Source organism: Phalangium opilio, unplaced genomic scaffold (assembly GCF_054372755.1).
Source record: "Phalangium opilio isolate 3A_F unplaced genomic scaffold, DU_Popi_V2 ptg000113l_1, whole genome shotgun sequence".
NCBI classification, from domain to species: domain Eukaryota; kingdom Metazoa; phylum Arthropoda; class Arachnida; order Opiliones; family Phalangiidae; genus Phalangium; species Phalangium opilio.
Window position 1 is genome coordinate 2,762,227 of NW_028324209.1, and position 21,251 is coordinate 2,783,477.

General features: G+C 36.8%; 1 protein-coding gene across 1 annotated transcript; it reads right to left on the bottom strand.

Annotated features, from left to right (window-relative positions):
* Positions 1-10,179: 10,179 nt before the first annotated feature.
* LOC149623298 (uncharacterized) lies at positions 10,180-12,222 on the bottom strand. Its single transcript, XM_089852687.1, has 2 exons — positions 11,210-12,222; positions 10,180-10,696 (listed from the first exon to the last, which is right to left on the bottom strand). Exons 1-2 carry the CDS (start codon positions 11,787-11,789, stop codon positions 10,410-10,412), a joined length of 867 nt encoding a protein of 288 aa, XP_089708813.1. The 5' UTR covers positions 11,790-12,222; the 3' UTR covers positions 10,180-10,409.
* Between the last annotated feature and the right edge of the window lie 9,029 nt (positions 12,223-21,251).

Sequence of the window (21,251 nt, forward strand, 5' to 3'; positions counted from 1 at the left end):
AGATATATTTTTTAAAGTTTTAGTTTATTGTCTCAAGAAAGATTACTCAATTAGAAACTAAATTTTGTTTTTCTTTTTTGAGATAAAACGTTTAATTAAATATTTTCAAATATTCCTGAAGCAATATTAAGGTTATCACTCTAGTTATCTTCAAAAATATGTCAATTTGAATATATCTTTTCTATTCAAAATAAAATTTTGTACAAAAAAAATAGAGGTTCCACACCTGTCTCCCCCATTTTACGTTCATATCCCCCTCGTTTTCAACCTTCCAAATCGACCCTCTGGGGCCACCCCAAACCCCCTAGTGTTGCGTGCCATCTTCTTGCTCGATTTTGGTCGCTCTTTCCATTGCACCACCTGAGGGATACATTTGGTGGATAGGTTAGCTTAGATCTACTAGACGACGAAGTGTTTTCGTGGGTTACCTCAAGGGGTCGATCATAAATTTTCATTTTTATACGATGCGCAAATACTCTTACCAAATACAAGGATATTTTCACAGTTAGGCGAACCCCATATTCAGGATGCAATAGGAGGAAATGTGGTAAATGTCTTTGAGATATAAGAGCAGACAGGTAAACTCGGGATGGCTCACACAGTCTCGCAAAAGTTTATAGGATATTATAGGATGCTTGAAGTTTAGTTTCCTCTGGTGTGTTTGTGTTTTATTTTTCTTAGTTTATTTTACAATGCAGTTTAAATTCTTTTAACCCATTTTAAACGCGTTAATGCTTAGCTTTCTATCCGCTGCACACTCAGTTTGAAATTTTAATTTAAATAAGTGTCACGGGTAGCTGAAGCTTACCTTTAAAATAATATTGTGGGATTTTTTTTTATTTACTCCTCAGTAACTTCAGTTTACTTAACGTATACGGTTAGGTTATTAAAAAGAGACAATATAGCAAACGGTTAAGCGATAAAAATAATCAAACAAACCAATCCATTTTAATCAATTTTAATTATAATTGAAAGTTTTTTTTAACAAACGAGTTCTTTGTGCATGCACGTGTTTTTCTTGAAGATTAAAAACAAAATTTAAAGCTGGGCCGGATGTTTCTAGATAGCATAGTAATTATTTAAATTTTTTTTTTCTTATATATGAAAATTACTTAATCGCCCCCCCCCCCCGTCCTTGTAAGACACAAAGTTTCGGTTCCTTTGGATTCTTCGTGAATGGCCCACCCCGTTCCAATACCGTTTCTTCCTTATTATTATTATTTTTTGGGGGTACTTGGTAAGCGTGCTGCAGCAGCAGCACCTAGACTATGGTGGGTTTTTAGCGGAGCATGGCGCGCGGTATTATTGCCACCAGTTTTGATGGTATCCACATGATATACGATTCCTTAAAGGTCTTTCAAGTTCTTCTGGAGCAGATGTCGCGTGGCTCGGCGTGCCGTCGTTCATAGTGGCTCGTGTGCTCTATACCACGCCCCCTTTCTTAACTCTCTACCCCCCCCCCGACCCTAATCTCAATTTCTTTAAGATCAAACAAGATTTGCAAAGACACGAAGGTTAAATTCGCTCGCTTTGATTGAAAATCGGTAGATTTCGTTAAGATGTAATTCGGAACCTTGTTATATTTTAATTACTCTTCGATAAATAATTGAATTGCATGTCTAATTGCGCATTTTTAAATGTTAATAATTAAAAGTAAATCATTTTTAAAAGTTAAATACGTTTCGTCATAGAAATTGAAAGAAGGGTGATTAGAGCGTCGAATTGAATTATTCCAGTTACACGTTTGGTTAGGCTTTTTAAGACCTACAGGGTATTTCTGATAAGTCTGCCATAAATTAAGGGTGGTGTTCTTTTGGGTGATTTTGAGTCGAAAATGTTCTATAACATTTTGCAGTCCGGGCCATTGTTTTCAATTTAATTAAGATAATGAAAGACGAATTGATTTAATTGGCACTTCATTTTTTTTTAAATTCTGTTGTCACAATTACTTCTACAATAGGTTCAGGGAAAGCGCGCATTGATCAAACCTGTTAGTCGATTATGATTGACGATTGAGAAATAAATTATTTTATATGTAAATTTACACAACTACACGGTTGAATTAATCAATTTCCCTTGAAATATTTTGTCGCGAACTTAAATGTATCGCGAATCGCTTCGCAGCTGCCTACCTTGGAATGCGAGCGCACTTTTTTTCTTCTCCTCCAGTTGAACAGCTGCTGCTAGACGTAGAACTTTGATATTTTCTTCGAGAGATCTTTATTTCTTTTTAGAATACTCGGATCAGATGGGCCTTGATTTTGGGTCCGGCTGCCTATAGCTATAGCTTCAACCCTCATTTAATAATTCTAATAACCCCGCAGCTTTGGAAGGAAAAGCTCGTAACATTGTTAACGTTTAGGCCTAATTTGTAGAAACCCGCGTGTAGAAAGCTTGTCCTAGGCTCCTTATTTGCTAAAACTATTAAACGTGTCATTACTGGTAATGATAAGCCTAATTTTACCTCCATTATTTTCCCCGCCATTCAATGACGTTTGTACTTTGTCGCGTGCGCTAATATGACCTTGTAGCTATAGTCTGTTTTTTTCTTGTTGTTTTTCAAGGGGATTTTATAATTAGGCTTAATTATTATATTTAATAGTCTAAAGACGATTTTTTTTTAAATTGGATATTTCATTTAAATATTATATTTCGTGGATTAATTAAAATGAAATTTGAGGATTTTTGGCAGGTCTTGGGTATGTGTGGGTTTAATTTTGTAATAATGGCAGCTTGGTTAGTTCTAGCTAGTTGAGTTGTACGGAGGAATAGCATTTTGTGCCATTTTCTCGTGCGTGGCCCGGATTATTTGGTTTCTGATTACAGTTTCTTAGTGGGTGTAATTTAAATTATTTTAATGATTTGGAGCATTCTACAGCGGTCAAATTTTTTAGCATACCAGAGGTACCTTTAGCTTAAGGTTGCTAAAGGTCAACATGGGTCAATTTCTATCTGAAAAATGTCTGGCAACCCTGTTTAGTTAGTAAAGTTGGGTAGTTTATAAGCCACGACCGATCTCGCCTAACTCTTACTCTGTGAAGTTCTGAACTGAGTTTGTTGTTCCCCACTCTTTGCAAACCCCTGAAAAGCTTCGAAAGTTGACCACTAGGAACCACTACCAACTGGGGACTGTTTGCGCCTGAACTTTTTAGACGCCATCTATAACAAATTTTAAGAACTTCTGATGTTATAACTAGTTCTAGTTTAAGTATAATCATGAAATTATTATTAAGAAAATCATGTTTGTTGATTTATTCAATGTTTTACCGAGTTTCTGCGAGATCGAGTATTGTTCATTATGAATTTAAGTAGGGTATAGATGGGGTAACTGCCAAACATGGGCGAACCCCCAGCCTCTCCCACTCCCACTCCTCAAATTTTTTAGCAGGGAACGAGCAGCTCACTCCAACTGGTTTTCCATAGTATGCCTTTCAGTAAACCTCGCTCCTTTCCCAAACAAAACATCATAGTAACTTTTCACTCCTCTCACTGCTCATTTTATCTCGTAGTTTTAATAAACCTCCTCTCATCTCAATTAAGATAAAAATTAAAATGTTTCACTCCTCTCACTGCTCATTTTCTTTCGTAGTTTTATTACACCTCCTCTCATCTCAATTAAGACAAAATTAATAAATTTTCACTCCTCTCACTTGTCATTTTTTCTCGTAGTTTTATTGAACCTCCTCTCACCTCTTATTATGTAAAATGTTTTCCATGACTTAATCCACTCATCTCTCTCAATCTAAAATATTTTTCAGACCTCATCCTTTCATCATTATTTAGTAATTCATATAAATAGTTCAAATTTTGACTTATATAGTGAGAGGAGTGAAAAATATGAAAATTACTCCGGTACTTTCAGAGCCTCACCTACACGGTCCTAAATTCGCAACTTAACTCTCCCACTTCGTTTCATCTATTGAATCTATCTAGTTTGCCAGGGTTTCATACACTACAAGCCTAGCAATGCTCCTCGAACATTCTCGAAGTTTTGTTTCAGCCAATAAGCATTCGTATTTCACTAGACCGATTCAGACAAGCAGAGGCAACCCAGACTGTCACATGACTATTTCAATACATAGCTATCAGATTTGTTTCTCTATTTACCTTCCTACCCCCTAGTCGCCCAAACCCCCATCGAAACGTTTTTTATTTTCACCCCGCTCCAAAGGCGAGAAGGAGAGAACCCCCTCTCCCAAAATATTTTTCCTCCCACTCACCTCTCACACTCACGAGCCATTGTGAAACGCATAGTTTTCAAACTCACCCCCTTTTACACCCCTCTTACACCGCCCGTAAAAACTCGCGCTCTTTTAGTATAGGTTTTTCGAGTAGGCAAAGAGGTTCACTCCAATGTTTCATGATATTACAATGTTGCGCTCATTTTCTTGCCTATTGTTTTGTTAAAGGCCTACCACTCCCACTCACCCTCCACTCACAATAGTATAATTTCTGAGTCTCTCCTCTCAAAACGCTCATTTCACTCCAAAAGGAGAGGAGAGCGCCCATGTCTGGTAACTGCGTTATTGAAGTTCATATTAGCGCCAAACAGGGCCGGAAATAAGAAAAATTTCTTATAGGACATGTGTCCAGTGACCCCCTGTTTCACTGGAAAATTTATAGGACATTGTCCACTGGAATGTGAAAAATAGTGTCGCATCTCCATAGTCAAGCTATCAAAACTTGGCAAAATTTATTGGTCAAATTGTCCAATGACCCCCTTAGTTTTTGAAAAAATTATGGGACATTTTAAAATTTTATTGGACAATGTCCAGTGTCCTGTGCTTATTTCCGGCCCTGGCGCCAAATATATATTTATATATATATATATATATGTGTGTGTGTGTGTGTGTGTGTGTGTGTGTGTATAATATGTATATACATATATGTGTATGTATAATATGTATATACACTTAATGATTATAAAATTTAGAAATTATTCATCAATGTTTAATTATTATAAAAAATACCAAAAGCTCAAAAACATTATCAAAAATTTGTATAAAAATACCCAGATCATGTTTAGTTTGCGATATTTTGCTTATAAATCTTCCCTCTCATTATTTAAAGTAAACAACTTGTGGTTCCCTTACAATTTAAAATCGCTATTTTAACTGTAAGTTCGAGAACAGATGTGTAAGCCTTTTTCTTTTCTCAATAACGTATACTTTATCGAATTTAAAAATGTACTGGACTCAATATAGTAGTACTATTGAAAAACAACCCATTGACTTGATAGTTTGACCCAATCCATCTTATTTTTGACATTGAATAAGTGGAAAGGAAGTGGTCAACTGGTCAAGATCGTATCTGGGTTATTTTCTACTACTTTCCCGCAGAACTTAGTACCGGTCACTCTAGATTCTAGTGTTTACAGATTAAACCCAGATTAAACGGGTGCTTCTACGAGTGCCAAAACCAGTAGTCGAAACGACAAAATACAAATTTCAAATTTGTGGTTCGTGATTGATACCGAAATTGATACGTTTATAGGCTAACAGATTGGAATTTTTATGTTCAAAAGGTGTTTTTTTTTTTTTTACTTTTATTCATAGAAATATTGTCCAAAATAGTATGGCTTACCAAGAGGTGCTTATACGACTTTGCGTCTTTTCAGACCTTTTCACTCGCGTCATGCAGTTCTTGCACGCGGGGTTCAAAATGTTTCTTGACCTTTCTTAGGTTAGGGTAATAAATTTTCCAGAGGCAACAACACTAACTTCATGAAGTTTTCAGTTACTGTAGCCCTTGATTAAGACAACCACGCCCCTACACGGAAATTTGTAACAGGACAAACGATCGCCGGTGCCGTTTGAATTCTCAGTCCCGTTTTCCTTTTAAGGTCCTAAGGGAATGGTGCCTGGACAATGGCCGCTACTTATTGAGACAGCGGCGGTGTCGCGTTTGAAGTGGGCGGGTCGACAAGGTGTGAAAGCGATTGACCCTTTTCAGGTTGAGGTATCCGAAAACTATCTATTGTGTCGGGTACTGCAATTCATCTTGTTTTATGATACCAGAGACGTTTGTGTTGTTACATTCGAAATTACACCCTTGTGATGAGTTTTTGGACTCTTTCTTTGTATAAATATTTGGTGCTAGAAAACCCGCTAAGAAGGCAGCTTTGTTATAGGTAAAATCATAAAATAGGGCTCTCCTCGACCGGTGACTTAGAAGTGCCGAAAAACGAAGAAACTCGTCATCAGTTTGAGCACAAAGTCAGAAATTTTTTATTTTGTCATTTAATTTCGTAGTTTATTTTGAATCTACACTGTAAAAAAAGGGTTCGGAAACGCACATTTAAAGGTGTTTCCTTACACCACAGGAGACTCTTTTAGGTACGAATTCGCGCCCTAATTACAAGCACTTTTTTTAGATTTACAAGCACTTTTTTTTAGATTTACAAGCACTTTTTTTTAGATTTACAAGCACTTTTATTTAGATTTACAAGCACTTTTTTAGATTTACAAGCACGTTTTTTTAGATTTACAAGCACGTTTTTTTTTAGATTTACAAGCACGTTTTTTTTAGATTTACAAGCGCGTTTTTTTTTAGATTTACAAGCACGTTTTTTTTAGATTTACAAGCACTTTTTTTAGATTTACAAGCACTTTTTTTTAGATTTACAAGCACTTTTTTTAGACTTTTTCTTAGATTTACAAGCACTTTTTTTAGACTTTTTCTTAGATTTACAAGCACTTTTTTAGATTTACAAGCACTTTTTTTAGACTTTTTCTTAGATTTACAAGCACTTTTTTAGATTTACAAGCACTTTTTTAGATTTACAAGCACTTTTTTAGATTTACAAGCACTTTCTTTAGATTTACAAGCACGTTTTTTAGATTTACAAGCACTTTTTTTAGATTTACCAAGCACATTTTTTTAGATTTACAAGCACGTTTTTTTTAGATTTACAAGCACGTTTTTTTTAGATTTACAAGCACGTTTTTTTTAGATTTACAAGCACGTTTTTTTTAGATTTACAAGCACGTTTTTTTTAGATTTACAAGCACGTTTTTTTTAGATTTACAAGCACTTTTTTTTTAGATTTACAAGCATCCATGATTACTATGGATAGTTTCGATTTTATCCCGGTCCAACTGTTAAAATGGATGAAAAATTTTCATAAAGCAAAGTTAATTTTATAAAATGCTTAGTTAAAATAATTACCTTCTTAAGTGGTTTGATAACTGTGAAACACAGATGCAAATACGCCGATCGTTAAGCCTGTTTTGAATTTGAAAATGTATCGCGCCTCGTGAATATGCGTTCGCGAGCTAAAAAAAGAATGCAACAGCGCGTGCGCTGTGTTTGGGATGTAAAAATACACCCTTTTCCCATTAAAACACCCTTCATATTTAGTAAGGGTATGATAATACACCATCAAATATTAAAAGGGTTTTCATTAACACCTCAGGAGGTATTAAAACACATCTAAAGGAGTTTTTTGACAAAAAATACCTTTTTAGGTACAGATTCACACCCCAAATTTGGAATCGTTTATTACCCAAAAGTTTTTTAACTACCAATATAGCACGCAATTTATTTAATTTTCAAAAAACCGTTTTTATTTTTATAATAAAACTCGATCCCCCATCGGTATAACCAGCCTTATTGCATGTGGGCCTTTTTTTATTCAGAAACATTCTTTTGAAGTTCAAATTTCTCTGTTACTGCGTACTGATACTGAGTATTGGAAAGAGGAGGGAGGTTTTAGTGACAAATACGTCTAGAAGGTGTGACCCGAGGGCCAAGTGGCAAGGCTCAACACCTCTTCGAGAGCCTAGATACACCGCTATGGATTCAAATTGAATGAAGAAAAAAAAACTGGCTTCCGTGACAATAAGAATCGAAACTATGAAAACGTTTTCAAAATGCTTTTCAGAAGATTCAGGCCCTCGAGAAAACGAAATATATATATATATCCCCCTTAACGCTTTGTGTTATTCCGGATAGGAGTTTTGGTATGGCACCTTTTTTTAACCTTTTTAAGAGTCAAGTCTCTCTCTTGGCGAATAATAACCTGGAAATCGGGGAAATCTAACCTAAAAATTGTCCACGACCCCTTCATTTCGATTTAGCCCCATAGGTATTCTAGAGTTTTAAATATATTCGTGTTTTTCGTAGTAGTGGTCAACTTCAAAATACTACCTAGCAATGAATTATGTCTGAGAAATAAGTTAACTTATTAAGGCCGACTTCCATCGAAAAGAATTCTAGCGAACTGAAAACCGAGCATCGAGACTACAAATGTAGCGAGACAATAGTGAATTTCCTTAATGGGAAAGCAAAAATTCGAGAGGAAATAAATTTAAAAGGATTTCTATCGTTCATCGCTAGAACCACATTGCACGGCTTTCAGTTAGCTAGCACCCTTCCAACTTTTGACCCAGCGGGGCTTCGAAAATCGGCATGGTCGCTTCATTGTTGGTCTCGATGCTCGGTTTTCAGTGCGATAGAACTCTTTTCGCTGGAAGTCGGCCTTTAACACGCTCTACGTCTTCCCTTGAGGCTACAACAATCAGGGCTCGATTAAATAATTGTCTAGAATTTCAGAATATAGACAAAGCTTTCCTCGTAAAAGAAAGAAAACGATTGGTATACTCAGTTGTACGCCATCGTCTTCTCGAGTTGCAGGGGTTGTTTTTTCACATTTTGAGGTTACTTTCGCAACCCTGGTCCTTTTCGTCTTGTTTGACGCTGGGTCTTTATGGTTAAGTCGCTATTATTATTACGCGTACGCCTGAATAGCTGTTGAAAACGTTTTTGATAAAAGGCCACTCGTGTTTTGTGAAGTAGCTGCGTCTCTTTCCTCTTTTCCACACCTATAGGCCTTCGCAACCCTCCTCTCTCTCTCTCTCTCTCGCTCTCACACATCACACTTCAACAGAGAAAAAGTCGAACCCAAAGTCGCTCTTTTTATATTGTAACCGTCGTCAATATACCTATCCATATCATAAAGCTCCGTTTAATCCTGTTCGTACTTGAAACGAATTAAATAATTTTCAATCAGGGATAGATTCAATTTTATAAGTAGGAATGGGGAACGGTTAGTATTTACTTCATAGCCCAGTATAGAGCTCCTCCCTCCGACACGTAACGAAAAGTTTAAATTATCTTATTGGCTCACTTAAACTACGTTTTGATGACGTTGCTGACGGGGACGGCGAAAAGTGCGTAATTTCTTTTTACCTCTGTCACTATGACCCGCCTCTTCTTTCATACGCCTCCGTCCCAGGGAAGGGGGTCCGGGACTTCGACGCGCGCCAAAATTACTCTGTTCTCCATTCCTACTTCTAAGATTAAATCTATCCCTTTTTCAATTAATATATTTAATATATGTAATTTCGGGTACAATTATAAGTCTAATTATAGTCATTACGGTTCTTATAAGTAAGGAGTTTATTACGCCTTGCTCTAAATGTATGGATCGTTTATTTTTCCGTGTCTCGCGGATGCGAACACGATCCGTTATAGCTAGGGGTTTAGCTAAGCTATGATGGGAACATGATCTTGTTGTAACCGTGGCCATGCTCGTGATTTTTATGTATTTTTCCATTTTGCACACGTTGGTTTCCGCCAGCGTTGAAAATCGGGGTAGATATGGCGGATGATGGGATGGCTCGCTTCTCCCAGGCTCCCATAGTCAACTTCGGTTCTCTCTTTATTGGTCGGCACCTTTGTAATTGACTCTCCGTCCGTCCTCGCCGCTATTGGCTTAAAATCATCCGCCATCGGGTATATTAAACGCTTGAAATTAGATACGCCATTAAGACCGAATTTACCCAAGTAACTTCATTCCGACCTATGGCCTAGTCACCTAGCTGATTTTCGAAGGAAATTGTGTTGTTAGAAAATGCGTTTTAGAAGTAAAATCTTAGAATTTATAAATTTTGTAAGTCAGGGAATTTGCGAAATGTTAAGGGATTTTAAAATAGTCATAAAAGTCAAGGAATTCATATTGGTTCGGTAATTTTACTATATAGTGTCTTCCATGAACTGATATATTTGTAAGTTCGACTTTCTAGTTATTTTTAAACACATTCTGACTTTTCCACAATGAAAAGTCTGAAAATTGATTAAGGAAAATTACTTTGAAAAACAAAAATTAATAAATAAAAAGATTTTCGGCATTTAGGTCAAAGTTTGGAGTCTTAGTATAATAATGGAAACATTTTCAATTACCTGTAAAATTACTTACAAAATACTTTAATATTACACTGCAAAAATATACACGTGAGTTAAAAAATATCATATCATGTAATATTTATAGATTCTTCGTTATAAAAATATCTTAATTGGCCAATTTTATCAGCATATATATTGTTATTACATTACGTCGTAATACGAAACATGGTTTACACAAACACTGTAAATAAATAAAGTCTAAATTGAGCTATCGCCGGTATCAGTTAGAAGATTCCCGTCCAAAATAGTTCGGATAAAGGCAAGTAAGGTCCCATAACTGCCGAACCGGACAAATGATGAAAACCGACGGGACCGGTCAGTTGCATGGGCGGGGGTCTTTGATGCGTTTTGACGTGTTTCTTGAGGTGGTCTTTTCGACCGAATTTTTTACCACACAGCGGGCAAGGGAATGGACGGACACCAGTGTGAATGCGCTTGTGACGGGTCAATTCTTCGTTGCGCGTGAAAGTTTTGCCACATTCCGCGTGGTCGCAAGCGAACGGACGTTCACCTACAATATCGGAAAAGAAAAAAAGAATTTTATTTAATTTTTGTTATTGAAGTATATTTGTAACAAAGTGGTAAAGTACGGGTCCCTCAAAAATACAGGGTGTTTCTCATAAGTCTGCTCTAAATTAAGGGGATGTTCTTTGGGCGATACATTTTGCCGTCCGGATCACGGTTTTCGAATTAAGATTGGAGTATTTTAAGGATGATCCCTTAAACTTAACCAAGAAACTGAAAGACAATCCCTAAAACATTCCAATCATAACTCGAAAACAGTGGCCCTCATGTCATGGCACTTTTTCGACTCAGAAACGTTCAAAGAACATCCCTATGGCATACTTATAGTTTGCAAAATTACAAAATTAAATTATTAATGCGCTTATGGAGGAAATCAAGTCAAAATTTAAACAAACGACAATTTCTGACCATTTGAACAAAACAATTCTAAAATCGAGAAGTGGCACTTATTTTCTCAAGTATTCTAGAGTTTAAATCTTAACGAGTGAGAAAGGCTTACCGGTATGAATCCTGATATGCCCTTTTAGCTGCCCATTATTACTGAAGGACACTTGACAATGCGGACACTGAAACCTCTTTGGTCTTTGCTTCTTTCCAGATAATTTCCCGTTCGTCGAAGACGCCCATCGATTAATAAGCGCGTTGGCTTGTAACGCTCCCGCGGCTATAGTCGCCGAAATCGAACCGGGAGGATGATTATTACTGGTTGTACTTAATGACAACGGAGACATCCCCATAGTTCCACCAAGATCACCTCCGCAACTGAAACTCGTACTCGATGACGGTAAGTGATGACTATTGTTAATACTACTTAAATTAGTTCTGCGCGAGGATGAGCCAACGCGAGACATAGATGAACTAATGACATTGTTGACGCGAGTATCGTTACGAGTTGATAAGACGTTAGGTATCTCAGTAGACGCGTTATTGTTTATCGCGTTCTTGTTTGACTTTGGGTCAATACCCCAGTTCTTATTTTCAATTACCGCCGGTTTAGCCTGAATGGCTCTTAAGCCACTCGACCATGGTCGAAAGATACTACTACGTTTTCTGACTTCTTTAAAGGCCATTTTTGTCATTCAAAATATTTATATATTGTTAATTCGCCGACAACATAATCCGACTTTAATCCGATTTAGGGTTAACCGCCGAGTGAATGAGGTTCACGATCCGTAAGGAAAACGTGTGACTGGGGTTTGAACGGTATTTTTTTGCAAAGTGGTCCTCCTTTTGGGCAAATGCGTCTTTTTCTAGTAATCCGAGAGGGTCATTTAAAGGCTATAGCTATCGTACTGTAAGCTTCGGGGTCTCTCCCCCGTTTTACTCCGACGTGACAATGCCAGTATCCAGAATTTTGAGGGGGGGCTTTCCCGCCATTCTCGCTCGCTAAAGGTCCAACCTCCACTTGGAAGGAGGACCCAATAGGGTCCCAGACTTTATTGTATTGTACGCTGTGTGTGTTGTGTCAAAAAACTCTCCATGGTAGTGTGGGTAGTGGTGGGGCTTTTAGGGGTGAAATTTCGGCTAGGTCTTTTTTCATTATCATGGGAATATTTAGCTCGCGTTGATTTCTTTTGACTCCTCCGAAAGAGGAGAGACTATCTTTTGTATGAATTATTTTTGACTTATTCGATTCGGATGACATTTTTTACGCTCTAGTTTTGTAGGATTAGTCCGGGTATAGTTGGTTTAAAAGCAAACTTTCTATGTTCATTCATTTGTTTTATTTAGTTCTTGATTTGGGAAAAAAATACTTAAATTGACTAGCCGTATGTCGATGTAGTTCAAAATTATTTTTACTGTAATAATGTGCGGACAAGTGTTACAAGCCATTTGCGAGTGAAATTCAACCGCTATCTACAACAGACTGAATTTTAAGCTTGTACTTCTGTACCTGTAAGCTGGCTTTACATTGAACGTCTATGCCTGGCGGCTGAAACAATCCCACAGGGGCTAGACTTTGATGTAAAAAACATGTTTTAATAAGAATTATTACTTTTATGACATCATTAATGATTATGAGCTAAAGGGGCTACAAGAAATGCCTCCCCATCTCTCAGTGCAGTGTTGTCAGGCCTTCTGTGAGTCAAGTTGGTCAAATACCGATTCAAACTGAACTGCTAGCCTTTCTCTCTATAATCTCTTGACTCACTGGGGACCGCGTAAAAAATACCTTTTAGTGGAAACTATGTATAACCCTCGACGCTTTTTCTCATATCAGTGCTCTTAATTTTAAACTTGCAAAAATATACAGTATACTTACTCTCAATCTTCAAATTTAAGAATATTTATTTAAAATTAAAATTTTGATTTTAATATATCACACGTAAATCACGAAAAGGTCTTCAAATAAATGTACTTTATGCATACTATCATATCTAAATCTCCTAAATTTTAGGCTAGAGAAACCTCGGTGTGAATTTCGGGGGTATCACGCGTAAGTTACGAGAAAAAGTCCTGAGAAAAAAAGAACCCTAGACAATTGATGCGATCTACGTAAGTTATTATAACAAATACCCCCAAAATGGCTGACTACTTCCTAGGCAACAATATTCTTACGAACGCTGGGCTTCGGGGGTCCCCATAGTTCTTGCTCAGGGTGAAGTAATATAGAAAATGGTGCACCCCCTTAAACCCGCCCCTGTAGCCTCTCACGGCCCGTTGGCTTTGGCATTTTCAGACCCACTATTTTCAAGAAGGCCTAGCGAGGGCCCGTACGGGGGCCAGGGCCATATTTTACCCCCATTTCCGTTCCCCACCGTTTCCGTTATAAGCCGCGGACCAATCAGATGGCGAGAAAGCCGACGGTTTCGTAGGCGTGATCCAATAGTTTGGAATGACGCTACGGGGACACTTTTTGATCTATGGGGTCTATAGAATAGGAGGCCCCAGTCTCTAGCACCCCGTGGCCCCCCTCTCTGTCGGGGGAAATGGTAACGCTAGCACCCATCGCTCCTATTATTCGTCGATGGGACCAGCTGATGTTTATTCATTCATCCGTAGTCTCGAGCGCTTTTTGGGATACCACGCACTCTTTATTCCCGCCCTGTACTTGCCTAGCAGCCTCTCTCAGGAGCCACGGAAGCCCTGACTCGTTTTCCTATAATACCCTTGGTTACGTCAACCTTTTAAAATTATGCAAACCAAAAAAAATTTAATCGGAGTATTTTAAAGAACCTAAGATCCAACCTTTAAGGTTATTTTTAGATATTATCAGCCGGTTTGAAAGATTTGCTAAAACACCAGTTCTCGTAAAAGCTTAATTTGCTAAGCATTGGAGATTTGTTTCCTCGTAAATCAACTTCTGTTCCAAAAGGGGTGAAGGGACCAAAGTACGGGAGTAATTCTTTGACCAATTTTTTATCGAAAATGTTCTTTGGCATGAACAGTTTTTGATTTTCTTTGGTTTTATCTCGATTGAGTTCCTCATCCACGAATCAAAATCCTCCATGGCGTTTGGCCAAAAGACATAACCACTAAGCGTAGTATTGATTAGTATTTGGTCTGCGTGATCTCCGTATCTTCTGGGCACCCACGACATCAGGAATCATCCATCGACATCCCCCTACTCAGTGACTCACACGTTTTCCACTCTCTCTCTCTCGCTTTTCGTTTTCTCTCATTGTCCTATCCACTCTTCCATTTGACTTCATCTCCCTAACGCCTTAGAAAGGCCCTACACTTTATTCTATTAGGATATTTTACCCCGAAAAAGCGCGCGCCTATCTACGGCCCACGCATTCCTATCTTAAGTCATGTATAGCGCCATACCATTTTCACCATCCAGACTTGAATTATTGTTAGTGTTGGTCAGATATATGGTAGGAGGTGACGACAAGCTTGGTTTTCCGATGTTTCTTTCTTTTGAAATTTTAATAACCATTTAAATGATTGGAATATATTCAAAGGAACTTACTAATATATTAAAAAATTATTTATTAATTTTTACTCGAAGTCAGATAGTACAATTTAAAATATGGGCTAGGGAACGTCACTGGTGAAAATCGGGTACATGGCGTATTTTCGCAAATTGAATTTTACTGAGTTTTATGAGATTTATTCGTGGATTTCGGAGTGATTCCATTAAATATAATTTTGTGCAATTTTTTTCGACCCAAAATTGACTTATTTCGTCCCATATTTCACGAGATTCGCCTCAAATCTCGTGATATTCCGTGAAATTCCTGCAAATTTCACGTGATCCCTATTCGCTAGATCACCCTTTAATATTTCGCACATGGAATCTATCCGAAAACGAGATAAACTTAAGAATATTTAACTTTACAAGAATGAACGCAGCCCAGATTTCACCAGCGACTAACTAATCCCTCAGTTTAATTTATTTATGGTTGATAATTGAACGAATTTGATGAAATCACTTCTTTTCCTAACGCATAATCGACTTTTTTTGCGTTTACAACCAATGAACAAAGTTGAAAACAAAATTAAATTTTAGATAGAACCGTATAGATCAGCTATGATATTCTATGGGAAAGTTTAGTAAAATTAGCCGATATTTTAGAGTTCATTGTTTATTATGTGACGCAAAAATATTTCCTATGTATGATGTACATTTTATATTTTCCCATGAAAAATTTGGTTTATTTGGTTGTGAAATGGTTTTAAACTTATCCAAAATATTAATGATAATTTGAAACCTCCTTAATTGGACTCCTCACCCAATTAGGAGTGGACCCTCGTTACGTGTAAATTTAATTTACACGTTAACAGACAGAAATATTTCATTTTAGGCCCGATGGATCAAGTTTTTAATTATTTCGTTACCAATTAATTTGATTTTTTCTTGGGGTAATTTTAATCGCCATCATTGACTAGTTTTTGCAATTATAAGAATTCACAAAAGTTGTAAAATACTCGGATTTTGCGTTACATATGGCAATTGAACAAAGTGATGTAAAATTCAGCGCAAAGTGTTACTAATCTACAGACTTTCTAAGCTATTTAATTCGCCATTTTTAAAGAAGAAAAACGTTTGGGAGGGTGAAAAGGAAAATCAATTGATTTCATTATCGATTCTTCTAAATAAATAAAAGCTTTTTATTTATTTGTTACTTATTTATCTACATATGGAAACATCCAGGAAATACCTTCGGGTCATTTTAAAATTCAGTTTAATTTGAGATTAATTCAAATAAGATTTAGTCGAACGATGTCCAATTGTATGTGTTTCTGCGGTGTAGTGGCTATCATAATCCGTTGAGCGCCCGGAAGGCCCCGGGTTCGGAGATGTTCTTTTATGTTCGTATGTTTAAATTCACAACTAAATTATCTCAAATAGGGTCCAAAATCGTGTGTCATGGCGCAGTTGATAGCGCCATTGAATGCCGGTGCTTCTTTCAGCATCCCAAGTAGGATCAGTACCCAAAGAGTTCAGTACCCGATGAAGTTGTGTCTAATGAAGTTCGTGCTCAGATACCAAAGTTATTGTTTTGTAGTTTAGGTTTTAGTTCAAATAAGGTTTAGTCGAACGATTCCCAATTGTACATGAATCTGCTGTGTATTAGTTATCTCATCCGATTCAAACGCTGTAGGGCACTGGTTCGAGACCGCATGGGTGCAGGGAAAGTATTTTATTCTCGTTAGTTTAAATTTACAACTAGATTAGCTCAAATAGGGTTCGACATCGTGTATCGTGGCGCAGTTGAAGTCGTATCTAATGAAGCTCGTGATTAGATACCGAAGTTATTTTTCATAGTTAGTTTTTAATTCAAATAAGATTTAGTCAAACGATTCCCAATCGTATATGTTTTTTCTGTAGAAATTACTATTTTGAAATTTTAATTTAAATGATTGGAAAATATTCGATGGATCTTACTAATAGATTAAAAAATTATTTATTAATTTTTACTCTAAATCAGATAGTACAGTTAAAAATATGGGCTAGGGAACGTCACTGGTGAAAATCGGGTACATGGCGTATTTTCGCAAATTGAATTTTATTGATTTTAACAAGATTTATTCGTGGATTTCGGAGTGATTCCATTAAATATAATTTTGTGCAATTTTTTTTCGATCCAAAATTGACTGATTTCGTCCCATATTTCACGAGATTCGCCTCAAATCTCGTGATATTCCGTGAAATTCCTGCAAATTTCACGTGATCCCTATTCGCTAGATCACCCTTTAATATTTCGCACATGGAATCTATCCGAAAACGAGATAAACAAGAATATTTAACTTTACAAGAATGAACGCAGCCCAGATTTCACCAGCGACTAACTAATTTTATTTATTTATTTATTTATTCATTCATTTATCCCTCAGTTTAGTTTATGGTTGATAATTGAACCAATTTGATGAAATCAGTTCTTTTCCTAACGCGAAATCGACTTTTTTTTTGCGTTTACAACCAATGAACAAAGTTGAAAACAAAATTAAATTTTAGATAGAACCGTATGGATCAGCTATGATATTCTATAGAAGAGTTTAGTAATTAAAATTAGCCGATATTTTAGAGTTCATTGTTTATTATGTGACGCAAATATATTTCCTATGTATGATGAATATTTTATATTTCCTCGTGAAAAATTTGGTTTATTTGGTTGTGAAATGGTTTTAAACTTATCCAAAATATTAATTATAATTTCAAACCTTCTTAATTGGACTCCTCACCCAATTAGGAGTGGACCCCTCGTTACGTGTAACTTTAATTTACACGTTAACAGACAGAAATATTTCATTTTAGACCCGATGGATCAAGTTTTTAATTATTTCGTTACCAATTAATTTGATTTTTTCTTGGGGTAATTTTAATCGCCATCATTGACTAGTTTTTGCAATTATAAGGATTCACAAAAGTTATAAAATACTCCGATTTTGCGTTACATATGGCAATTGAACAATGTGATGTAAAATTCAACGCAAAGAGTTACGGATAGACAGACTTTTTAAGCTATTTGTTATATATATGTGTGCTATCTCTTCAGCTAAGCGGCCACAAGGCCCGGGTTCGAAACCACGCGGGTTCGGAGATGTTCTTTTATGTTCGTTTGTTTAAATTCACAGCTAAATTAGCTCAAATAGGGTTCAACATCGTGTATCATGGCGCAGTTGTTAGCGCCATTGAATACTGGTGCTTCAAAGATCAATCTTCGAAGATGGTCAGTATCCCAAGTAGGATCAGTACCCAAAGAGGTCAGTACCCGATGAAGTCTATCTAATGAAGTTCGTACTCAGAAACCGTAGTTAGTTTTCCATAAAATTTCACGTAATCCCTATTCGCTATATTACCTCAAAGTATTTCGCGCTAGGAATCTACCCGAAAACGAGATAAAAAGAATGTATAAGGTATTACTTTGGCCAGTAAAGATTTCGCCAGTAACTAAATAACCCCCGAATTACATTGTCAACTTTGTCACTTTTTGGTCAAACATAACAATGGTAGATATTCAGTTCTATACCGTAAGTGACCTTTTTTCCGGGACACACTTTGGACCCTATCTGAAACGAATGGTAGTTCCTCAAAAAAAAAAAAAGTTCCTCTGGATATATACATCAGTTGGGCCTATAACGCTTGAACCATTATATCTCCAAAAACTTAATTCACGTCAGAAAAAAATTCAATCAAAGGCTGTAAGAAAGCTATTGGTAAAAGGCGTCCGAGTATGACCATATTAATAAAAGACGCCTGCGGGAAATTTGGAAGTTTCCACCTTTTAGTTTCGCTAGATTGACTGTATAATAATCTGGCAGCAGTTGATATCTTCCATGCGTGACTTTCTCTCTTTTTGCCGGTTCAAGTTCAAATATGGGACACGTACCGGGACACCTTTTAAAGTCCGGCTTCTTTTCACAATATCTTTGTTGTCAGCCAACTCCCAGTTACTGCTAATATGTAAAGGGCTTTGCGTTTGAACTCATAATAGCTTGCATTCGAATAGCTCCCAAACTTTAGGACGTACGAATGTTGCGAAGTTTATATTGGCACAAAACGATACGTATATTTAATTATTAATTTTTTACGCATTTCTTGACCTAATTTTATAAGATATCTTACACTTCAAAAAAGAGGCGAATCACTTACGAAAAAAATTAACAGGTTCAAGTGGAGCTAATTACCCCGTCAATTTCGGTTCGGATTGTTCCCTGTGAATTCACGTGATTTTTTTCGTCGCGTACGGCCCACCCCTATATTTCACGAGATTCCTCGGGTCTCGTGAGATTTGCATTCCGTGAAATTTCCTCCGATTTCACGTGATCCCTTGCCAAATTCGCGAGATTCACCATTAATACACCACTAAGATTTCACGGGTTTCGCCTTGAAACGTAATTGCATTGGAAAGATCCGATCATGTACTGTATTTGGAAGTTTTGTACATTTTGAATAATTATTTCACGTACTTCTATAATAGTGATTCACCCTTCGAATGTTTTGAATATTAAGCGTTTTAATTTAATTTATGAATTATAATTTAGCAAAGTGTAATTAGCAATTTCAATGGAAACGTATCGATTTTGTGCCAGTATTTTACAGTATACATCGAGAGACGATGAGTTATCTGTATAGATGAAAATAGGGAGGGCTCCCATCGGGATCGAATCTCGACTTCCCAAAATGCATCCGCTAGTCATCACTCTATCCCCGCTCCCGGTTGTTCCGCCTCCGAATTGATATTCATTTCGGCACCCTCTAAAAACCTTTCCCATATAATATATATATTTTCTTCTTTTTTCCGACCCATAGTTAAATTGATCTTTTAACCCAAAAATTACAAGTTGGGAAAACCAAAATATTACCTCTCCGAGTCAAGACGACTACTTACAAACTTATTTACCCAGATATGGAAATGTTTCTTAAGTTAAAATTTATGAAATATTAAAGCAGTATACAAAGCATAGCAAATTTACTGTAAATCAGACGACATTTTACATCCAATAATGATATACTTGTACACATTAAAATCATCCGATGGGGGAAAAACGGGTCATCGGCGTTTTATAAATGACGCTAGCGCAATAAAGCGTGCAAGGTACCAAGGCTTAACAAAAATTGTAGGATAACATATTTATAGAGATAGATAACAACTTTTATAATTAAAATTAGAAACTAACATATCTCTTAAAATTCTCGCGTGATCAACTGGTTTCACGCCAATTAAATAGCTATAGTCCCATAGAGCTATTTGTATTAATTCCTCCATGGTTTTTTCGCCAAGCTGAGAACTACGCGTTTTACGTCACGTTATCAAAAAAGCAGACTATTTTCTTTGAAGACCGCGCTAGCTCAGCGCTAAGCACCGTGACGTCAAAATTCAAAAACAAAATCCCTGGGCCGCGTTCAGCAACGCGAGGCTCTGCTGAACGCGACCCAGATTTCCACCATGATTATAAATCTAAGCCTAATTATTTAAAAGTGTATTTAACTTTCGGCTCACTCTGAACCGTTAATGTCTCTGCATACAGAAACGAAAACCAAACCCAAACCCAAACTTTTACTTTTTGGTTCACTAGGCCTATTGACAAATAAGAGTTCATTTGACCAACATAGTAGCGTTGAACTTGTATTCACTTTAGAAAGGATTATGCTATAAACAGATGTAGTATAGCTTAAGTAATATATAAACATCCATTTTAAATAATAATATTAAAAAAAATCTTTGGAATATCAAAATGAAATAGAGCTTTAAAGCTACAAAAGTACTAAATGCATCATAATTACGAAAAATATTCCCACATATTCAGTTTATATTAAGGATAAAGGGAATATTATGGTTGTGTTGGATTTCTTTACACATCAAAACAAAACGAACTTCTAACGCAGCGCACTACTGTAACAACGGACGGACACATACAGACAAAAACATAGACTGCTTTTAACTCTTTCCGTATTAATTTTGAATTGAGAAACAAGATTATCTTAAATATTAAAATAAATATAATTAATATTTAATATTTTCTTCGTTAGTTATTCGCCTTATTGAACGTTACATCGTTTTAAAAAAGAACAATTAAACATTCTTGAGAGACTTGACTAATATTGGCGTTTGAAATGAAGCATACGCCGGTTGCTTCGCCTTACTAAAATAGGTAGTATATAAGGGTTTCGAATCGCAGCCATGGATAAGAACAGCGCAATTGCGTGAACCTTTGGTGGAAGCCCCACCTTAGGGAGGCCGGACGTTTCTCGTAACCCTGGCCGATCGCCGCGTATGTCTTAACCTTAACGATGATGATGGAGTAGAAGCCAGGTGTGCAGACTGGTGTCCATGTGGGATGGACAAAAACAATGACCAGAAGATGGTGGTGTGTAGAAACCAGTGTGTACAGACTGGTGTCCATGTGGGATGGACAAAAACAAAGACCAGAAGATGGTGGTGTTAGAAGCCAGGTGTACAGACTGGTGTCCATGTGGGATGGACAAAGAGCAGATGACGGTGGTGATTAGAAGCCAGTGTGGACAGACTGGTGTCCATGTGGGATGGACAAAGACCACAAGAGGGTGGGGATTAGAAGCCAGTGTGTACAGACTGGTGTCCATGTGGGATGGACAAAGAGCAGCAGATGATTGTGATTAGAAGCCA